Below are 24,050 nucleotides of genomic sequence, written 5' to 3' on the forward strand. Positions count from 1 at the left end.
AATCATGTCATTTAAAAATATGGACTGAATTTGCCTCAGAATAAAACACAGAATAAGTAATTGTGAGATAAAGTTTAAAATAAGAAATTTAATTAAGTCACACTGTGACAGAAGAACTGAATTCTTAAACGATTCCCATTCTAGTTTGTTTTTATTTGTTTTTTTTTCTCTCCTCAGAAACTGCTTTTTAACCTTTAAATGAGTGAACGTTTCACCAATCATTATTACATATTCAGGTATTTAGCAACACGGATCTAACACAGATGGATCTATAACTGCCATAATAATATAAAACTCTCCTGATATTTTAATAACAATTAAAAAAGAATAAAATAAAGCATATTTCATTATCTTTTGGAACTTGGAAAGTTTCAATTTGAGCAGATGCTTTTTACAATCATCACAATCATCATCAGAGCTCATTTCCCCAATACGTTCAGCATCTGGCTCACATTCACAATCTCAACCTTATTCTCAAACTATCCTTCAACATCTTCAAAATCAATATTTTGATCACCGACAGCTTCTTCACCACATCCACCATCAAGTGACAGTGACACTAATATTTGACTGCGTACAGTACTTGCTCTGCTAGATAGGAAAGTTGATCGAAGCAACTTTTTATTCAACATTGGGTTGAAAAGCCACCACATATAAAGAATGACTTACAGTATATGACTCGTTTGCTTGGATTATTTTTGTTTACTGTACTATAGGATAAAGAGTAGAAAGAAAAAGGTATTCTGCATGGTATATAACCATGTACCCCAAATGCACAACAGAACAGAACATTTCTATTACCTGCAGACAGGTTTAGGTGCTGGTCCTAGTCCTGAAGGATTGCAGTCCTGGAAGGTGGCATGGCAGAGCAATGATCTGGCAGCAGGTCTGCAGAATGAGCTGACCCCATCCAGTTCCCCCCATGCGCTCTGAGCCAGGTATTCCTGCGCATCCTCTGGGTTCGGGAGAGAGTAGTTGAAAAACACTAGAGCGTCGCGACGAAGCACGTTCCGACACACGTCGCCCCTGTATGTGCTGCAATAACCAGCGTTGCCTTTGTACAGTCTAAATAAGATAAGACAATGCAATATTAAAGACAAACACAACATTTAGTCTGTGGCTCTAGCACATTCAATTAAAAAAATATTTTCAACTAAAAACTAAAAACTAGGTCTATAGCCGCGTGGTGAGTGTGATTTCAAAATCCAGGATCAATTTTTAATATTCCAATCAACTAATCAGATTTGAGGGACAAGTTTGTAGTTTATGTCAAGTCTTCTACATCAGTGTTATTCACCTATCATTTCCCTCTGACCTTAAGGATAAGTTATGGGTAGGGTTAGGTTTAGGGGTAAGAATAGGGTTAGGACTACATTTTGGGACATGAATGTTGTTCCAAGATCAACAAAATATGTTGACCCAGGAACATGTCTTACTTGGCAAAATCGCAGTGATCATAGGGGCATAGTGTTTCTTTGCAAAGGGACATTGCCAACTACTGGCCTGGCAGCATAATACAGAATTTTTAGTCATCTTTGCAGATCCATGTGAATGAGGATCATTTTGACAACGTTGTCTTTACGCAAAAAAAAAAAAAAAAAAAAAAAAAAAAGAAAAAGAAAAACATTTCCATTTTTAGTACATCGTTTTTGTGTAAATGTACCTTTAGTTTCGTAGTGTTTTTGTTCATATGCCTATGCTCCTTGTGTTTCCTTTTGACCTCAATTACTCCCTGTTAGTTTCCTTAGTTACTGATAATTGTCACCTGTGCCCCATTTATTTCCCTTGTTTGCTCTTGCGTGTTTATACCCCTGGTTCTGCTTAGTTCTATGTCTGTTCACATCTTTGGTTAAAGTGGTTAGTGTGTTTATTCTCCATGATTATTATTAAAAGTGCTCTCCTTGGAATACCTGTCATGCGTCTTATTACTACCACGCTATATATGACAAGTTGCAGGTAATATAGCATTAATGAAATAAAAGATAGTACACTTTCATGACAAACTTGATTACACTTTTAAAAAGTGCACTATGTAGTAACGTTTTGCTTTAAAGTGAACATTTAAATATAAATGTTTTAATATTTTGTTGTGTGCTTAAGAGTGTCAGTGAACAACACATCAAAATAAGTGTACTCATTTAAAGCACATAAAGTAATTGATTATAATTTTAACTATAAATTTTAAATGTACTAAATTGCAAATACATCATTTAAAATTTGTAGTTACAAATATATTTAAATACATGGCATTCAAGTTTCAATAGAAATGACATTAAAGTATGTTTTAATTTATCAGAAATGTTTGTCAGTACATTCGGCAGTTTATTTGAGCCATATTTCAAAGACGTTGATCATGAAATATATTAAGATGTGCTACTTAAGTAGGTTTAAAAATAAAGTTTAAAATAAAGTGAATTCCACTAACTGCATTTAATACACATTTAAGCTATAATACATTTTCATTTAATAGTAAATAACATGCAATTAAATGTCTGAAAACATTACATTTATTTCGCATTTAGGTATATTCGTTTAAAGTATATATATATATATATATATATATATATACACACACACACACATACACTACTAGTCAAAAGTGAAAACATTACTAAAAATTGGAAACATTACTATTTTTAATGTTTTTGAACAAAGTCTCTTATGCTCATTAAGGCTGCAATTATTTTATAATAAATATAACAGTAATATTGTGAAATATTATTACAATTTAAAATTATGGTTTTCTATTTTAATATACTTTAAAATATAATTTATTTCTGTGATGCAAAGCTGAATTTTCAGCATCATTACTCCAGTCTTCAGTGTCAAATGATCCTTCAGACAATATTCTAATATGCTGATTTGATACTCAGTTATTATCAATGTTGAAAACAGTTGTGTTGCTTAATATTTTTTCGAAACCTGTAATACTTTTTTCAGGATTCATTGATGAATAAAAGGTTAAAAAGAACAGCATTTATTCAAAATATAAATCTTTTCTAACAATATAAATTTTTACTATCACTTTTTATCAATTTGACACATCCGTGCTGAATAAAAGTATTAATTTCTTTCAAAAAAAGGAAAGAAAAAAAATTACTGACCCCAAACTTTTGAACGGTAGTGTATATTGTTACAAAAGATTTATATTTTAAATAAATGCTGATATTTTTTAACTTTTTATTCATCAAAGAATCCTGAAAAAGTATCACAGCACAACTGTTTCCAACATTGATAATAAATCAGCATATTACAATGATTTCTGAAGGATCATGTGACACTGAAGACTGGAGTAATGATGCTAAAAAATTCAGCTTTGCATCACAGAAATAAATGATATTTTAAAGTTTATTAAAATAGAAAACCATAATTTTAAATTGTAATAATATTTCACAATATTATTGTTTTTTCTGTATTTATTATGAAATAAATGCAGCCTTAATGAGCATAAGAGACTTCATTCAAAAACATAAAAAATAGTAATGTTTCCAAACTTTTGACTGGTAGTGTGTGTATATATATATATATATATATATATATATATATATATATATATATATATATATATATATATATATATATATATATTCACTCATTTAAATAATGTATCCCAGATAAAATGTCTGATGGCTTTGAAATGAAACAGCTCACCTTTCCTCAACAAACTGCATAATCTGAGGCATTAATCATGTTTGTAGTTCAAATGGTGCAGGAAAAAAACATAACTCTCTGAGAAATAATAACAATGATGCTTACCCTATGAAACTGTGTTTATGAGATATGTACTGTAGTAGGTTTTGGAAGTGTTGTCAAAGACTTTGCCCTCATCATTGACTTCTACTAAACACAATGGCTGTTTTAGATTTGCGTCATATAAAGATGTTGCTTCAAGGTTTCCATACATAACTATGTCTCCTGACTACGTGCTGACTCATGTACACACTGCACAATTGACGAGAATAAAGTGCACTTCTCACAATTAGTTCATTCTGTTTAACTTAGCTCTAATTGCATCCAGATGCTGAATCGTTGGAAAATATCTTGGTTTATTTAAGTTCATGTGCAACTTAGACCATATGGCGTGTCTGGCTTTTAAGGCAGGAGTGAACTGCGTTATCCAGCACATGCGTGTATGTTTGCATTTATCATTTCAAATCAACAGAGACATGCTGATTCAATTTAAGTGGAGAAACAACTCCCTTCAGCATAAACGCAAGTTTTTGAAAAACTTCCGACTGACTTGAGTCATGCAGTACACTGTCAAGATCTGTCTTTCATTTGTTTTATTGCATACAGGTTTCTTATCGATTGTATTTTCATAGCTCTCAGTCCAAAGATGACGTCATATTGAATGACGTGGCCTATTAACATGAGTAACTATCAACACTGAATCTTAGACTACAAAAAAATCACTACAAAATTCAAATTAAAAAAGAAATTATATTTTACATAAAGAAAATAAAGCTATTAAGATGTTTTGCACATTTGGTTTGTACATGTAATATGGTTAACAAGGACATTGTAAAATAAAGTTTCCTAAAGTGCTACCTAAAATATAATTTGGTAAAACTTTATTTTACAGCGTCTGTTACACGTTACATGTAATTACAATAGTAATAACTATACATTATGCAAAATTACTTGCAACTAACCCTAAACCAAACCTTAATCCTAACCCTAAACCTACTGTATAGTAAGAACATGTAGTGAATTATTATTACTTAAACGTATAATTACACTGTAATACAGAAACCTTTAAAAGTGAAACCTTTAATTTCTTATAACTTTTGATTTTGGGGTGACCTAGACATTTAACAGGATTTTTTTTTAAAGATTCACCTAGGTAAAACTCTGTAAAGAAACTACATCCCACAAGGTCACATGTTGAAGTACCATTTAATAGGATGCAAATTTATTCTTACCTCCATTCTACAGGAAAGTTACAGGATCCAGAGACGGCCACCAGAAACAGGCCCAAGAAGAGAGAAAAGCACAAACAATATCTGTTTAATGTTAGAGAGTAACACATCCACTCTGTTGGCCTGACCATTCTTCTGTCATGCAATGTTTGTGTGTATGAGAAGAGGAAAAAGACAGAACTTGGGGGGTCTTTCTGGAGATATAGCAGGTGTGAAGTTTAACGGCCCCTCCTGAATTCATGTGACTCAAGAATCTACTTCACAGAATAAACCAGTCTGACACACTGTATTTGGACTTGAGGTCTTTCTAGAAAGAGTACAACATATTTTGTATACACACACATAAGAAATATAAGAAAAGAGTGAGTATTATTTTGTGATTCTATTGTTATCTCACTAATGATACAGCTACTTACCTAATAAATAATTATACAGACATGAAATATTGATTAGAGTTTTTTTCTGTTTTACTATGTCAGAAGAATTACATAATGATATGAGAGACACAGATATGTATGAATCGGTTCCACAGAACAACAGATGCTGATTGACCAGTATGAATCAAGTATTGTACAGCCATGTAATAGGGAATATTTGGTAAATGAACATCAGACATTACTCAGTTAATTCAACAATTAATTCCACATTGCCTAATTGTATTGTGTACATTCTCTACATGTCTAAAGTGCCACAATACAGCATGTGTGGCATGTTTGCGCAGGGATGCATTTCAGGGTTTTGAGAAGGCAAAAGAGCAGCTATGCAAACACAAGGGAAGCTAACTGAAATACTGGCACCAGAAACACAGCTGCTGAAACTTAGAGAGCAGTCACATCATATTTACACAAAGCAACCAGAGAAACATATGGCTGAAACAGTAGGTCACAGTGGGTGTGTGTTTACAAAGCCCCACTTCATGGGCCTTTATTAACAGAAGCATTTCAAATTGATTTTGCTAAAACATTATGACTGTATATTACAATAATATACTGTGGCAGTAACTTGGAACAGTGACTGTATTATTTAGTACTGTGACATGTCAAGGAACTAAATGAAAATTGACTTTGTTATGTTAACCATGGTTCACTACTGTTCAGAAGTTTGGGGTCAGTAAGATTTTTAAGATATTTTTGCAACACATTCCCACCTCGTCACATATTGATGCTTTGTCAGGATCCCTCAGAGTCACTTTTTAATGCACAGGGTGTCATTTTTCGACAAGAAACCTTTGGTGTCATACACAGACAGGGCATGGGAATGTTATTGTCATGATGAAATTATATATTAGCTTATAATTTTGCCATTTTGCCATGTTGGAGTGTGATTTTCAATTTAATCAGCCAGCATTATTTTATGTACATTTATATTATTTAGACACATTTGAACACGTAACTCAACCCCACCCCTAAACCTACCCAATTGTGTATTATACAATATAAAACACAGAATATACAGGCAGATACGACTACGGCACAATTTATTCAAAAAGTACAAAAATTCCAAGTGATCCGAGGCCAAACGAATGATTTGTGTGAGGAACAGCCCAACAAGCGGTCTCTTTCTCGAAAATGACAAATAATATTAACCAGAATGCACTGTAATATACAGAAGTAATATATTGTAAAAACAATGCATTCTGGGTAATATTTCATATTTTCGAGAGAGCAGCCTATAGGTTACTTTTTCTCGAAAATGACTAATAATATTACCCAGAATGCATTGTTTTTACGGTATATTACTGTTTCAATGGAAAACGGTATTTTACTGTATAAATTTGTTTAGTTCTTTCACAGCTATTTTTTAGAGTGTTGGCACTCGTATGTCTCGTGACTGATTGCATCATTACACCAGCTTTGACTGTGAAATGGCATTGGCCCTCGTGTGTCTCGTGACTGACTGCATCATGCTAAAGAGTCGGGTGTATCTTTCGAACAAGATATGACTGCATGCGTTCATGGAGAGGGATCGTTTCAGTGATTAAAACATTAAGATTCACTCTGTGCTGCACATGAAGATATCGTATGGCTTCTGAAGAGAATGCAACATGAGTTATTTGTAATATTTTTATACTTTTTTTTTTTTTGGGGGGGGGGGGGGGGGGTAGTTTTTGCAATAAATGCCTGTGACAACTTTTATTTGCCTGTTATGTGATTAAAAAAAAAAAAAAAAAAAAACACGGCAACAGTCTAAAAGTAGCCCAGTTCCGTAGGAAAACCGTGGACTTGTCAACACTGCAACGGAGTACCCTGAATGTCAAAAAAATGACACTAAAGAGATGCCCAGTGCATTAAGGTCCCACTTTATATTAGGTGGCCTTAACTACTATGTACTTACATTTAAATTAATCATTTGATGCAATGCACTTATTGTGTACATACATGTTTTTACATTGTACTTATATTTTAAAAACACCTGCGTGTAATTACATCTGTAATTAATTTATCTAATAACATTTATATTTACACTTTTGACCCATCCCTTACACCTTAACCCTATCCTTAAACCTACCCATACCACCAAAGCTTTCCCTAACCTTACCCCTTTCCCACCTCAATAGCAGCAAAAGTGTTTTGCAATTCAATATGAACTCAATAAGTACATTGTACATAGTAGTTAAGGCCACCTAATATAAAGTGGGACCCATTAAAAAGTGACGTTGAGGGGTCATGACCAAGCGTCAAAATGTGACGAGTTGGGGGTGAGAACGTATTGGTTTTTAAAAGAAGTCTCTTTTGTTCACCAAGGCTGCATTGTTTGATCAAACATAGCGTACAGTAAAGAATGTAATATTGTGAAATATTATTACAGTTTAAAATAACTGTTCCCTTTCGAAAGGGAACTCGCACTGCGTCTTAACGCATATGGGGAACGCCTCTGCGGGAACCGGTGTCTGAAACGCTATCAAATCCTGTGGGAAGAGGGACGCTCTTTTGTACTCGATGCACACAGAAGTTCGACTGAAGTGTTTGTAGGTGTTTATTTCGTATGCTTCAGCGGCTGACGAGAGTGTTGTGCTGTTTGAGGATGCGTTGTCTTTTGCATCCTCAATATCAGCAGACTGTGCTCTTTTACGTTCGAGTGTTGTGTGGATTGGTTCAAGTTTTTGACACTTAATGACACACATTACTTGTGCGTTGTTTGTTTGGGCGAGGAGCGCGCGCATTCAGTTTTTGAGGAAACTGTTTGCTCGCGCTGTGTGTGTTTCCCATGGCAACCCCAGTCACGTGTTGTTTATGAGCCTTCCTTTCCCTTTTGATTTCCACTTTGAGATCGACAGGGCGTGGAAGAATCTGTTTTTGTCCAGCATCCATTAACATCAGCATGTAATTTATGCAGATGTCTAGGGGTTGCGGGAGCTTAGATACGTGTCGATGCCCCCATCGGTCGAGATGTTCGTGAACTATCGCGTGGCTGGAGTGGCATCGACATTGAAAGCCCTGGTCCTGCCCGTATATGGCAGGACATACGCGGCAGCAGATTATGCTCTGTGCACCCATAAGAGGAGTGATTTTGACATTTCTGTTGAAATTGTCCATCTGTTTTTTATCAGCCATTCTTTGGCATGCACTCCCCTCAGCATGGCGGCGTGAGTATTTTGTTCCACATATGCGTTAAGACACAGTGCGAGTTCCCTTTCGAAAGGGAACATCTCAGGTAACGTATGTAACCATGGTTCCCTGAAAACAGGGAACGAGACACTGCGTCTCCCTGCCATGCCTCGGGGCCGCCTGCTGAACAGTCCCTTCAGACAATAAGTGGATGACTTGTTCTCTAGGCGCCCTTTATGTGCGATCGGGCCGCACTAGTAGTGACGTCATAGGCTGTTGCCGGCCAATACGATTGTCGTGATTTGATAGCGTTTCAGACACCGGTTCCCGTGGAGGCGTTCCCCATATGCGTTAAGACGCAGTGTCTCGTTCCCTGTTCTCAGGGAACCCTGGTTACATGCGTAAGCTGAGACGTTTTCTATATGAATATATTGTAAAATCTAATTTATTCATGTGATGCAAAGCTGAATTTTCAGCATCATTGCTCAAGAAACATTTCTTCTTATTATCAATGTTGAAAACATTTTTGAGGAAACCTTGATACATTTTGTTAGTATTCTTTGATGAATAGAATATTTAAAAGAACAGCATTTATTTGAAAGAGAAAAATTCTGTAACATTATAAATGTCTTTACTGTCACTTTTGATCGATTTAATATGTACTTGCTGAACAAAAGTACTCATTTCTTTAATAAATAAATAAATAAATAAATCATACTGACCCAAAACTTTTGAATGGTAGTGTACACCCATGTATTTCAAAGAATATCATAGTATTAACATAAGTTTTGTTTCCAAATTAATGTGGTACCTGTTTTTGTAAGGGCATTTTTTTCACGTCGACATTATCAATTATAAATGCATATACATGTACTATAGGATTACTTGGAGATCATTTTAAATCAATAATTTATAACAGTGACATTTTAACTATTTTGACTTAACATCATGACAACCTTGTTACAACATCAAAATAAAACAAATAACAAGCATTTGACAGTGATAATGGTTATAATAACAGTTGTCAAATACTTTTTTTGAATGTGACCTCTATATTTATGTGTTATAACCCATAAAAGCATTTACCATTGTATGCATACTTCATGCTAAACACTAGGGTCTTTACTACAGGGATTGTTACTGCAATAAAATAGTTATTTGGTATTACCACTACTGAAAAATGTAGTTTTTCTTTACAGTTGAGTATCAATATCTCAGTATCTATGCTATTTTGCGAGACACTGTGACTTGTTGGGACAAAGCAGTAAACAAACCATTGAAACTAGTAAGACTCAGTACTTAAACTCACCTGAAACAGTTATTCTTGCTGTGGCTTTGACCCAGTTGGCTCCTCCACTGTGCTGGTTCATAGCCTGACAGGTGTAGAGAGCTGGTTTATGCACAACCACACGTAGAACAGATAGTATGACTTCATCCACCAGTGTCTCCTCTACTGATGCTCCTGAAATCTACAGAAGACAAAATACCATCAGCAACGCCCGAACATACTTTAAACATGGTAAAATCACTGTAATGTCTGATCTCTACATTTTATAAAACGTTAATATGAGCAATATAAAAGACACTAAACGCTATATACACTACCATTTTAAAAAATTGGAGTCAGTTTTTTTTTTTTTTAATACTTTTATTCAGCAAGGATGCATTAAATTGACAGTAAAGACTTTTACATTACTATAAAAAATCTATTTCTATTCATCGAAGAATCTTTAACAAAAAAAAAAAAAAAGGTTTCCACAAAAATATGAAGCAGCACAACTGAGTAATGATGCTGAAAATTCAGCTTTGATCACAGGAATAAATTACATTTTACAATATATTCATAGACACATTTTATATTGTAATAATATTTCACAATATTGCTGTTTTTACTGTATTTTTTAAAGTAAATGCAGCCTTGAAGAGCAGAAGAGACTTCTTTCAAAAACATTAAAAAACTATACCAACATCAAACTTTTGAACAGTAGATAATAACAATAATAACAATCACAAACAATTCTTCTGGCAAGTGATATACCCACGAAATGTAGCAACTAAAAATTAATATAGCTGAACTAATATATCATTCAGCTGATGTGAGATCACAGGTGTGCATACGCTTTTCAAATATGGCTTATCAAATTAACTTCTTTTTAATTAAAACATTCATGATATTATTTTTAATAGCACAGAGATTCCAGCATATGCACTGTAATTGGAGGCTATTTGTATTTGTAATTATTACAAAATTGCCACTAGTGTCCTTCACTGTATATGTGCAGAATAGAATAGAATAGAATAGAATAGAATAGAATAGAATAGAATAGAATAGAATAGAATAGAACAGAATAGAATAGAATAGAACTGATGGGTCAAATGCAAGTTGCATGATTATTCCAACAAATATAACAAATCCCTCTATTTATCATTTGGATGTGTTAAGACTCCTGCTATTTTGCTAATGTGATTTGTTGAGTTTATGAGAACATTGTGAGAGCCTGTAGGAATGTCAGTCTCATGCTGCGATCACGGCTCTATATTTGACAAAGTGCGCATGCAGCTGATTTTAGAAGGCACTTCATCTGGCTCAAGAAAACTAATGAGCTGAGAGTCCTGCCAGAATGACACTCAGACGGGGTAATTTTAATCAACGGTCTAATAACATCTCATGGGTTTCAGAGATGCTCTGAGGGTCAGAGTTCAAAGTTCATTTATCAATCATCATCATCATCAGCTATGACAGCTCAAACTGTTTATCATAGCAATGCTTTATGTATACAATGCCTTTTCTAAACGATTACATAACATTATTAGTGAAAAGAGCACAAAACATCCCCTTGGAGTTATAAGGTTCTATCTGACATCTTTGTCAAAACTGAGTTATTCACATATTCTTATTATTCAGAATGCAGAACCTTATAATTCCAAGGGGATATAAAATCAAATGACATTAATGGTAGTGTGTTTAAATATTTCGTCAAAGTAACAAATTAGTGTATATATATATATATATATATATATATATATATATATATATATACATAATAAACATCTCTCAGAATGATTTCGGACAGACTTCTGAGGCAGTTTAATGATCTACAGCAAAACAGAGTGAGCTTTGGTGAGAACTAAGCACATATTTAAAGCTGCAGTCTGTAACTTAAAAATTATCCAAAATCAATTTTTGAGCAAGTGCATAACCAGCCAGTGTTCAAAACTATCTCCTTACCTTAGCCCGATTTTTTTTTTTTTTTTTTGGATTGAGGAGCGGCTACAGAAATTGAAATCTACAGGTAACACTAACACACACTAAATACATGGTCACATTATGCTGATGTTGTTAACATTAACAATTTGAGAACAAAGTATAACAGTAATAATAATTTGCACGGTTTGACGTGATCTGAGCTAAGCGATCATTAGATTTAATCACCATTGGCAGCGCAATTTATTGTAGGCATAATGCTTTTTTCCTCAATTGGTCAGAACAAAAGTGGCAGACATTATTTACTTGTTCAAACATTTTCTGGTGAAAATTCTTATTTTGGTCATACTTCCAAATCTTTGATTCAGAAGTACAGTATCCACACCGATGTGTTGACTGACACCAAACATTAGATTCATCCGCACTGAGGAGCCGTGCCGATGCACAACCCACGTAAAGATAATAATTCCACATATAACTGCAATTGCAGGTTTCAAACAGAGATGGCGACAAAAAGGCAAAACTTATGGACAGCAGCTTTAATTACTACAGTAGTAATTTCTTGCTAGAAATGACATCAGAAGTGGAAAATGATGATAGAGCATTAGTGATGAACACCTGCTGTTAACAAGAATCACTGAAGTAAATGAAACACAAGAACTACATCTGACTTCAGCCTCAGCCTTAGATGAAATCAACTAAACATAAAAGACATCAAATCTCTCAAGATCTCAGCAGAAGATGATTAAACAACTCCACAAACAGCATTACCAGCTTCACTTTTTACTAACCAGATTGACTTTATTTCTGCATATGTCTACAGAAGCTCCTTTTGAGAATTAACAGAGGTTTAGATGTTTTATTGGTCAAAAAAAAAAAAAAAATATGCTACCATCATGGTGATCAGTGCTTGCTTTAGTTGGGCTCTTGACCCTTTTATATTTTAAGAAAAATAATTTTCTTTTCAGTGTTAGCAATAGTGTTTCACAACAAACGCTTGCACATTGCTGAATCTGAACATTGAAGGAGCAGATCAGCTGACATTTTCTGTTTGTAAGACTTTTGAAAGATTGTCACAAAGTGGTCTGTCCCTTTTGTTCTATTGACTAAGAATTGGCCATTTACAGAACTGTAAAAAATCAGTTCTATTAAACAAATGCCACCATACTGCTGCTTCAATACTGAAGATCAACAGCTATTACAGGCTTAGACATGAACACTTATGCAATCCTCAACAGTGGTGACAATAATTATTCATGTTACAATGCATGGTGGGTATCACCATAATACAAAACTCCCATCATGCACTGCAATATGAATAATTATTGTCACCGCTGTTGAGGATTGTATAAGTGTTCGTGTCTAAGTCTCATGTCTAAGTGGTAACAGCTGTTCTTCAGCACTATGATAGCATTTGTTCAGTAGATTTTTTTTTTTCTTTGCAGCTCTGTAATAACTGAATCTCAGTATATAAAACAAAACAGAGAGATAACCGGGATGCTTGTTCAAAAATCTTACAAGTAGAAAACATCAGCTGATTTGCTTCTTCAATCTTGTAATTCAGCAATGTGCAAGTTTTTGCTGTGAAACACTATTGCAAATGCTGAAAAGATAATTATTTTAAAAATCTAACCCCCGGTTTCACAGACAAGGCTTAGGCTAGTCCTAGACTAAAATGCATGTTTGAGCTGTTTTAACTGAAAGGAACTTGTACTGACATATCTTAAAATGTCACTGTCATTGTTTCGTCTCAAGATGCACACCAGTAATGTTTTTTTCTAATGTACGTTTATATAAAAGTTACTTAAATATTCTAATTGAACTAAGGCCTAATCCTGGCTTAGGCTAAGCCCTGTCTGTGAAACCGGGCCTAAAAGTGTCTAGAGCCCAACTTAAGCAGACACTGAACACCATGATGGTGGCATCATTTTTTTAACCAGTAAAACATCAACATCTAAACTTCTATTAATTTACAATAAGAGCTTCTGTAGACATCTGACAGAAATAAAGTGAATCTGGTTAGTAATAAGTGAAGATGGTAATGCTGTTTGTGGAGTTGTTTAATCAGATCTTGAGAGATTTGATGTCTTTTATGTTCAGTTGATTTCATCTAAGGCTGTGGCTGAAGTCAGTTGTAGTTCTTGTGTTTCTCTTTCCTTCAGTGATTCTGCTTGTTAACAGCAGGTGTTCATTACTAATGCTCAATCATCATTTAAGTAATTGCTTAATTATCTCATTAAGTTTAACTCTGCTTCAGAGGTTTTTTTTTTTTTTTTTTTTTTTTTTTTTTACTCTACGTAGAGAGGGAACAAATGTTATCTGAGCAGAGTTGATTTTACTCTGAGCAGAGCTGATTAAACTCTGGGGATTTTGCTGTGTATGCTGCCTTAAAAAATCGAACAGATGAAGGTATCTCAAGCGACAGGAAATGAATCTAACATTGGATTTGGATGTGCCTTGATGCCTTCCTACCGAAGGCAGCATTTTTAAGTTTTTGGATGCAGCCAATATGTACACTTCTGCCAGATTCATAGACCATAATGCAACACGATTGTGATGTCACAGCAGATCGCGCTTATTTTACCCCCATCCCACAGAACTCTAGTGTATGATGCTGGAGTCATTTTGACATTTAACTGCATAATACTTGTAGCTACCTTAAACTGACTTTTTAAAGCTGACTATAACACAGTTATAGTTTACTAAATTGTTATCATTTTCGTTTGTGTAATTCTTTTTATATTTTCTCCAACAGCCAAAGCACACATACAGGCCTAAAGAATGGCGCGTAAACAAATTCATAAGAAAAAAAAAATGTAAATAATAAATCAGATCCATTACGGATTCCAAGTGATCAAGGGCTTAGGGCGTTACATTTAAACACATTGCAAGGGTTCTGCCAGTAGTGCAACATAAGCAATGACATACATCCAAGTGAATGAGACAGAAGGAAGTTAGTGAGGGAAGGGCATAAAAAAAAAAAAAAAAAAGAGAAGCAAATACAGCAACAAGCAAGAACCCATCGATGAGAAAATCAAGTGAAACAAAAACAAAACACAAATAGTGTGGTCAGATTTACAGAGTAGAGTAGTTTAGGCAGTCAAAGGTTAAACCCTTCTGCATCTATACAGCCTCATCCGAGAGGTCAGTCTCTGCTTTAGTTCTTACTGCTCACACTGTCGTTACATATCGTGCCAAAAAATAGAAGTTTCAACCACAGTCGCTTAGCCAAACCAATATTTATCTACGCATATCTAAAAAGAAATTGTATTAAAATATGATAGCTGGTATCCAAAGGAAAACAAACACAGCACAGCTTGTTCAGATCTACTCTTTACACCCCCTGACAGAAGCCTGAGAAATGTGAATCTTGGACTTTCCTGGATTTAAAGACTTACACGCTTGTTTGCAGACAATATCTTAACGTAAGACTGCTGATCAGTTTTTCGGTTCCCTTTGTTTCTGTCTACCAAAATCCACATCCAAAAATGATCCCAAATAATGATAACAGCACAGAAGTGTTTTGAATTCTTTTCTTGATCTTGATATGGCTTAAACTTTATTGCTGAGGTCCGATCAGCGCTCTGAGGAATGATTGTAGTTTGAAATCCTGTTAATTGTGACACCGACCAAAGCATTTACAGAATGCAGGCCTCCCATCATTGTACAGGCAGCACATTTGAGATATGCCATCTGACATTTAACATGAATGTACTGAGCTCTGTGCTCTCTGTTCCAGTAAGATGAGATGAAAGTACAATTAATTTGCTCCATAGAGCCAAAGCAAGCATGAAGAGCAAAAGTAAGGTGGAGAGGAAGGCTGGGGAGGAGAGAGAAAAATGACTGTATAGTATCTTATAAAGTAGAGGATTTACCGTATTGCCGTTTTCAAGCCAAGTTATAGATGGGATTGGGTTGCCAGTAGCGTTACACTCTAATGTAACCTCTGATCCGATCTGAACTTTCTTCTCCCTGGGAACTTTCAGTATCCTGGCAGGAGCTATAGTAGAGTCAATGACAAATAAGAAAACAGAAATATTTTAAAAAGCTTAAAACACATGTCAAGTTCTTAGAAATTTACCATTTGCATACATATACAGTATTTAAAAAAAAAAAAAAATATATATATATATATATATATATATATATATATATATATATTTATTTATTTTACCATTTTCAAGAAAATTTTGAATTCAGTGACTACACTAAAAAAAAAATAGTAAACAATGTACTTTGAAACGACTTTCACTCAGAAATTGCTAGTAAATTTCACAAATAATTACAAAGAAATGGCAATAACACACTAAATTAAATGTGAAATTTTGAAATGCAAAAACTAAAATAGTACTTTGTAAAACATCCTCCAATAATCTTTGTTTTATTTACAACTTCGAAAAACCGAGGAAAAAAAAAAAACAGTATAAGCATCAACTTAAAGGTAATAAAATATATTAGCATATTATAATAATACACCATTATTTTTTGGGAAAAAAAAAAAAAAAAATCTAAAATACATTTATTTATTCATTTATTTTTGAAGTATTATGAATCTAAAGGTTAAAATATTTTGTACAACTATCATGAATTATTAACAAAAATCATTCATTAAGTTTTGTGGAGTCAAACCTTATGACATTGTACAACCTGAACTAACCTTGCCTTAATAAAGTCAAATTTTGTCAAATATTATGATATTTTAAAAGACTGTTGGTTGCACCACACAAAATATTGTTTTTTATTTCATTTTGATATTCTTTTTTATGTATTTAATAATAATAATAATAATAATAATAATAATAGAGATGACAAAATAAATAAAATGAGAATAAATTAAAAAGTAAAAAATAAATAAGCAAGCCAGCATTATGTCATTGACCTATAAACATAAAGCGGCCCAAAAAGTATTTGGACACTCAAGTCATACTTAAATTGTATGAAAGTTATATTGCATTAGAAAACCTAAATAGTACAAGAATACTTAAATTAGGATTAAAGCTATTTTATGACATACCCTGTACTTCAATAGTGACTGGTTTGGAGTAGGCAATTCCAAAACTGTTTCTGGCCACACAGCGATACTGCCCAGCATCCTCTTTCTTGATGTTGTTAATTTTTAGGGAACCAGATTCCAAAACTGATATACGACTATTAACCTAAAAGTTACATGAATAATGGAGATGTTTAGAAAACACACAATGTTTGGTAAGTTTTAAACCATATTATGGACCCAATAAATAAATACTGAGAAGAATATTGTATGTTAAGTAGTAAGAAAAGATGTTCTATTTACCTTAATCAAATCATCTTCTTTAATCCAGGATATTTCTGGTTTGGGATATCCTAATGTTAAACATGGCAACACTGCTTTGGACTCCAGAACCAAAGTCATGTTAGTAGGATGTCTTTTGATTTGGGGCTCTGAAAAAAATAATAAAAGTTCATGAGACTGATCCTCATTCCTAACTCAAGGCAATGCGTAAACTGCAATTGTGAAAATCTTAATTTGGATATTCTATTATAATGTTAAAATTCAAACAGGTCCACTTAAAATGTGGGTTATTCATAAATCAAGCATTGAATATGTCACAGAAATATGATAATATGAGAATGTAAATTGTGAAAATCTTCATTTACAGACAAATAGAATCAATTGACAAGTTGCATGAACACACACACACACACACACACACACACACACACACACACAAGAAAGTGAACATTGCATTCTCAGTGCTCATAGTTATGGTATAAGTTATGAAAGCATTTGAACATACTCATCTTCAGCTGTAAAGCTCCACAGCTCTTGGCTGGCTCTCCAATCCCATTGTTAGCAATGCAGCAGTATTCTCCATTGTCTGAATCCTTTACATTGGGAATGATCAGCATTTGGCCATTTTCTTGTATAATGTATCTGGAATCGTAATACCTACATTCAAAAAATAAATGTTGAACATACTTCACAAAACACTGGTGTGGGATCAAGATCACTTTTGAAACTCTAACATTTAAAATTTGTAAAATTTAAATTTGTTTTGTAGAATCTTTTTTTTTTTATCTTTATTGATAGCATAATCGAATCAGTACTACCGTATTGGGTAATTATTCCGCGTCCATGTAATATCGGCTTGAGGGTATGAATCAACCTCACAGATGAAAGTAGCATTATGATCCAGAGAGGCGTCTACTGTTTCAAGCAATGTTGTGATTCTTGGTGCTGAAATAGAAAAAGCAAAGACATAGTTTCATTAACAAATCATAAGAAAATTTTAAATTACTGTATACAAAGAAGTTTTTGGTTACACTTGTTACAGTGCAACAATTACATTGAAGACATTTAAGTATTAAGTAATATTAATTAACAACATGCGCTCACTATAGGGTTAGGGTTGGGTTTATGGTTAGTTACATGTAATTATGCATAATTTACTGTTATTACTATTGTAAGAACATGTAACGTGTAACAAGGAAACTTAATAAAGTGTCCTAACAAAATAAAGTGTTACTTTTTTTTTTTTTTTTTTTTTCACCCTTCAGCAACCATGTTATGAAATAGGACAGGCTTACAAGAAATGCTTTTTAGCATTTGACCCTAAATAATAATAATAAATCAGACACTGTAACTGTTGTGAAACTACCTTTTCACAACAAAATATTTTACATTCTGAACACTATTCAGCACACCACAAACAGCTGACCTCAGAGAGAGTCACGGAAAGAGAACATGCTTCTGATAGAAATAACTGTGAGAATGCAGTGCTGAGGTTTTCCTAAGAATAAATCCAACTGATAGGAAACACATCCCTCTAGTTACTGAGGGCAGAGTGGAGTTTAGGTCTCATTACACTAACAAAAATCTTTTTAAAGGTAACATGATCATTACTTCTTTACTTTATTGTTTTCTAGGATGTGTACCATAATAATATACATTTTAGTCTGCATCATGGTAAAACCGTTGTGCCAATGCACCAATGAAATTGGCCCTAGAAGTATTCAGGTGACAACTTGTAAGCAAGTCAGTGAGACGATAATTAGATGCAAGAACATAGGACATCACTTTTTTTGTCTTCAGGAAGCTGCTTTGTTTGATGTGTCTGTGTCATTTTTTGTCTTAGATTCAACAGTTAGGAGTTATTATGGAAAGCAACAATTCAAAAGATGTGCCTCGGTGCATTCATTTTCTGACAGAGGACGATACACAAGATTTGCATGTCCTTTGTTTGGGAGCAGAGCACGTGCGGTCGTCTCTTGAAAGAGGCAGCTGCCCGCATTGCGAGCGTTTCTTGCTAAAAAAGCTCCACTCCCGCCAGGCTTTCTTCAATGATGATGGGAACCTGGCATTTGCGCCCCACGGTTTGAGATGGTCCTCACTACAGAACACAAGATCCAGGGGGCGAGGTTGGATCCAGATCCAACTCCTCCCACTTTACATATCCCTATACCTACTCATCTCCGCCCCCTGGATCTAAATCTACCCATTTCCACCCCCTGTATCTGGATTCAACTCCTCCCACTTTACATATCCCTAAACCTACCCGTCTCCACCCCCTGGATCTCGTGTTCTGCAGTGAGGGGCTACTGCACGGTTTGGGTCCCATGGCTGCTGAGACAGCTTGGAGAATAAGATTGTAGGGATCACAGGTCGAGTTAGCAGAGAGATATGGGACAGGAATTCTCCATTCTCAGTCTTCACCCACTATCTCAGGAGTTCTATGGACAGACTTGGAAGCCCGCTCTGCAGCCTCTTCCAGTCTGCCTGAGAATGTAGTAATGGCCCAATCTGACTCCAAGGAGTCGAATGTGTTTGAAGGTGAGGCGGAAACAGTCAGTGAGGCTGCCTCCTTCTATACCCCTGCATACGAGGAGTTGCTTGAACCGTGCCACAGCCAGACTGAATTTGGACTGGGAGGCAAACAAACCGGAAATCGCTCCAGGGAAACTTGATGAGCGATTTCTGCCAGGTCACAAACGCTCTGCTCTAGTGAGTCTTCCATTTCTTCCCTATCTCTATCTAGAAGTGTCAAGATCGTGGGAGAAAACATACTCATCTTGTGTGGTTACATCTCAATTCTATAGTTATGCAGATATAAGGGGACTGAGGGAGTTTGGGTAAGAGAAGATGCCCCAGGTTGAAGAGACAATTGCGATCCATCTCTCCCCAGTTGTGGCATCTTCTCTGAAGACTCTAGTCTTACCCTCTAAGGTGTTGGGACTCAAGATGTTGTTTAGCTTTGAAACGGTTATGTTTCCATTTGGCAGGGGAGTTGGGGACCAACATTGCTTATGCACAAGATGAGGAGATGCACAAGAACCAGAGATGAGGCCTTTGTCAGTGTGTGTGGGCTGTAGTAGCCATCCCACCTAGCAATGTGGGCCTCCCTCCAGTGTACTATCCTGGAGGTGACCATGCAGACACCTGCTTTATTAACATGCATCTCTGAGGAGTCTATGAGATGAGTATTGGTAGACAGTCGGAGACTGAGTAAAAAACATACTTTATCGTGTTTCTCCAATGTAATAACCCTGTTGCTGTGCAACAATGTGGTCAGGCAGTTTCTATGTCCGGCATGATCGAATCCACTCATCTCATTCACCCTTCAGCACCTAGCTGGAGGTGATAATTGGACATGGATGTGGTTTGTTTTTTGAGTGAAGAAGAAAGAGATAGATTCATAAGCAGTGGAATGAGAGAAGCCCCATTTGCTTTTGACTGCCCCCTCCAGCACTATGCTTGAGAAAAGAGTTTAGATGAAGATGCTTCCATGTGGTACGCTCCCTGAGGGAGTGGTAAGATTCACCGATTCGCATCGGTGCATCGGCATAAAAGTTAACGATGCAAATCATGCAATGCATCGATTTTAAAAAGTGTGCATCGGACACAAATTGGCATTTGTATCGTGATGCATAGTTTCTAACATCTTTGCATCGGTAAAAAAGCGATTTATTTATATATAATTATTAGTAGATGCACTATACTTTTATTATTTAGAAAGTGACCAATAATTTGTGACCAAGAGTAGATTGATTTCTCCTCTCTAAACTGTTTCTCAAGCACGTTCTCTCATCACCACTGCTCCTACATGAAAATGGCGTATCACAACACAATGGAGACCGAGGCATGTCCTGGGAGTCACATAGAATATAGATTAACATGATACTACAAAGGCCTGTTTGTGAAAAGGCCATGCGTTAGAAGTCAGAAGGCAAGTTAATTTATGATTTGCTGTCTGTCTGAACAAAGAAATAAAAGAGAACTATCTGTACCATATTTAGGGCCCTATGATTTCCGCGATGCAGAAAACATGGACGGAATCACGGAATCCATTCATAAAAACGTAATTTACTGTATGACGTGGAATGTCACAGAATTTGTCAAAATTTTGATGAATGAATCAAAAATAGGTGGGCACATTTACATCAAATTGTGATATGGAGTAGTGTCTGATAATATTAAACTGAAAGAAGACTATTTGAAAATGAGTAAATAAAAATCATAGGGCCCTATTATTGTAAACAAATTAATAAAGTTGCTTTTTATTAATTTAATTAATTAGACATGCCTACTATATACAGCAACCTTTAACTGATCAGGGTGACTAGCAGAGTCTTAGGGGTTTCGGATGTAACCCTGGTTCCCTGAGAGAGGGAACGAGATGCACTGTCACCTTGCCATACTGCATTCATGCCTGGGCTAATTGGAACCTGATAACATGTTTTTGCGTCTATTTAGTCATATGCAGATATCATTAATGTCAATAATTTAACATGTAAACATATTTCAAGAATTAGTCTGATTCAGGGGAATCAGAAGGCCAAATCCTGACTGATGAGAGGAGGAGCTGGGGATGGAGGAGAGTAATTAGCTCCTGAGAAATGCGATAGCTACTGATAATACTGAGGAGCTTATATATGGATGCTGTGATAGGCGTCGTATTCCAATAGGTAGACATGAGTCACCCGGGAGTCAGCTGATGCAAGCTTGACTGATGTGACCTGCCAGAACTGACGCTACTCTTGATATCTTTCTTTGCCAGCCATCACCAGCATTTTTGATCATTTCACAAAAATTTCATGGCCCCCTGAATATTTTGTTGTATGAATATCTGAACATACAATATATCAATAGAAAGAACAGAGCCTCTTTTTAAACATCAATTTTTTTTTATTTTTATTCTAGCTTCATACAATCGTTTTTATCAACAATTGAATGTGTGTAAGTTTCATAAAGAAAAGCAACATTTTTAACAAAAGCTGAGAAAATCATGTTTTTGTCAAAGACTATTCCAGATCAGATTCCGAGCGATGGTCGAAACATATAGATGGAGTAGGTCAAGTCCATCAGCACCCCAAAGCTTCACAGTTGTTATTTCTTCATGAGTTCACAACATTTCATTCTTATTTTTAGTTTAAACATAAAAATACATAGCACACACGTTAATTTGAGTACTGTGTTGTTAGTTTAGCGAGATCCTAACACCAGACTGTTGAAATAAGTTGTGTCAAGTCTCTTCATGAGTACTGCTATTTGTTTGTCAAATGGAGTTGTGGCCTATGTAGGGTGGTATATAGTCACTAATAAGGTTCCATTTCAATTCATGCTGCCTATTTATGCAACTAGAAAGCTCAGGCTTTGGAACAGAACCAATGGTTGTGCATACTGTAGGCATACATAAATTTTAGGAGCACAAAGTAATATTTAGGCTAATTTTAATTACAGCAAGACCAGCCCTTTACTGTTATTCAAAGACACTGTTAAAGTCATTTTACATAAACTTGAAATGTATGCCTCTGGATATCGCAGTTTTAGTTTTGAAATGTTTGCTCTTAATGTTACGTAATATTTGTGTTAACAGTGATTAAAACAGCATTAAACATCTACTATAAAAATTGAGGTCAGTTTGTTGTACTTGCCTGTCTGTCTGTCTTGTAATAAATGTTTTAGCTGGTGTTTTATTGTTTAGTCTGGCACTGTTATGTCAAGACATATCAAGGAAGTTCCAGGAAGTTCTCGTCTTCTCATTTCTTTTGCAATCACACTTAATTTTTTATTCCTTCAAAGATTAGTTTCTTCAAAGAGAAATGCGACTAGATAAATAGCACTAGCTGAACCCACGAGAATTGAATGCAAAAAAAGGAAAAGAAAAATATTTTTCAAATCTCCTCTTTCAAGGCTGTAAGCCCCTCTCACATTCAGAATCTGGACCAAAAATGGAGGCACTATGTTGCTCACTAATGTAATTATCACAGGTCCCATGTCAAATACTGTATATGACGCTTGTGCTATTTTCAGCTATGATATATTATTATTGAGAGAATACTGTGCTAACTTTTGTTGTTGTCCCTGCACTTCAGTGTTATTTTAGTATTATTTATATACTATTATAGTATTTATTAATATTTTTAATTAGCTTTTATATTTTGTTTTAATTTTAGTTTAAGTTTTAGTAATTTTGAATGTGGTTTTGTCCTTTTTATTTTATTTTTTTAAATATTTATTTTTAGCTTTAATTTATTATTATTTTTTTATTTCAGTTACAGTAACTTTAGTTATTCAGTTTAAACTTATTTCAGATAGTTGCCAAGACAACATTTCAAATGTTTAATTAAGTTTTTCATTTTAGTTTACATTTTAGTGCTTTTGTCATTTTTTTTTTTTAATCATTATTTGCTTTTAAATATTTCTAGGTACTTAGCTTTAATTTATTTTTATTTCAGTTTAATTAATTTTAGTACTTCAATTTAAGATTATTTATTTTTAGTTAGTTGCCAAAACAACATTTCTAGTTTCTCATCTAATATTTTTATTTCAGCTTTATTTCAAGTAACGATTGAAATAATGATTTTTAATAATTTTACTTAAAAATAACTCTTTCAATCACTTGGACGTAATAACGTTAGTGGGTTACACTTTTTTCGATGGTCTATTTTAGACATTCTACTAATTATAAATAACTTTACAACTACATCTATATCATCTAACTCTCATTAGATTACTAGTAGACTGTAGTAGACTGGTAGGTTAGGGTTAAATGTTAGGATTCGGTTTAGTAGAATAAGTTGACATGTAGTTGCAAAGTTACTTATAGTCAGTAGAATGTCTGTTGGGGAGCATTAAACTAAAGTGTCAGCAGATATTAAGCAGACAGTCTTTTAATACTCTAATGACTGCAAGTTGATATATAGTTGCAAATTTACTTAGAGTTAGAATGTCTAAAGTGGACCATTGAAATAAAGTGTTGCCGTCATGGAATATTTCTCTGAATTGTCATCAGTGGAGAAAGATGTTTTGGGAACCAGACAATGCAATTACGTCACCTACCAGGAGGGGCTAACATTGCTAACTAGAAAAACCAGGATTAAACTGGTCAGCCTGCTGGC

At 34.7% G+C, this 24,050-nt stretch overlaps 1 protein-coding gene across 1 annotated transcript in view; it reads right to left on the bottom strand.

Moving 5' to 3' along the window:
- The window catches only part of musk (muscle, skeletal, receptor tyrosine kinase), a 38,263-nt gene that overhangs the window by 9,262 nt on the left and 4,951 nt on the right, over window positions 1–24,050 (bottom strand). The window contains exons 2-9 of the mRNA XM_051911189.1: window positions 17,763–17,889; window positions 17,450–17,601; window positions 16,966–17,093; window positions 16,687–16,828; window positions 15,548–15,672; window positions 9,777–9,936; window positions 4,923–4,929; window positions 802–1,065 (exon numbers count right to left, since the gene is read on the bottom strand). Of these exons, the coding sequence (XP_051767149.1) occupies window positions 802–1,065; window positions 4,923–4,929; window positions 9,777–9,936; window positions 15,548–15,672; window positions 16,687–16,828; window positions 16,966–17,093; window positions 17,450–17,601; window positions 17,763–17,889 (1,105 nt within the window). The remainder of the gene's footprint in view (window positions 1–801; window positions 1,066–4,922; window positions 4,930–9,776; window positions 9,937–15,547; window positions 15,673–16,686; window positions 16,829–16,965; window positions 17,094–17,449; window positions 17,602–17,762; window positions 17,890–24,050) is intronic.

The sequence above is a fragment of the Ctenopharyngodon idella genome, chromosome 10 (genome assembly GCF_019924925.1).
Source record: "Ctenopharyngodon idella isolate HZGC_01 chromosome 10, HZGC01, whole genome shotgun sequence".
Classification (NCBI taxonomy): Eukaryota; Metazoa; Chordata; class Actinopteri; order Cypriniformes; family Xenocyprididae; genus Ctenopharyngodon; species Ctenopharyngodon idella.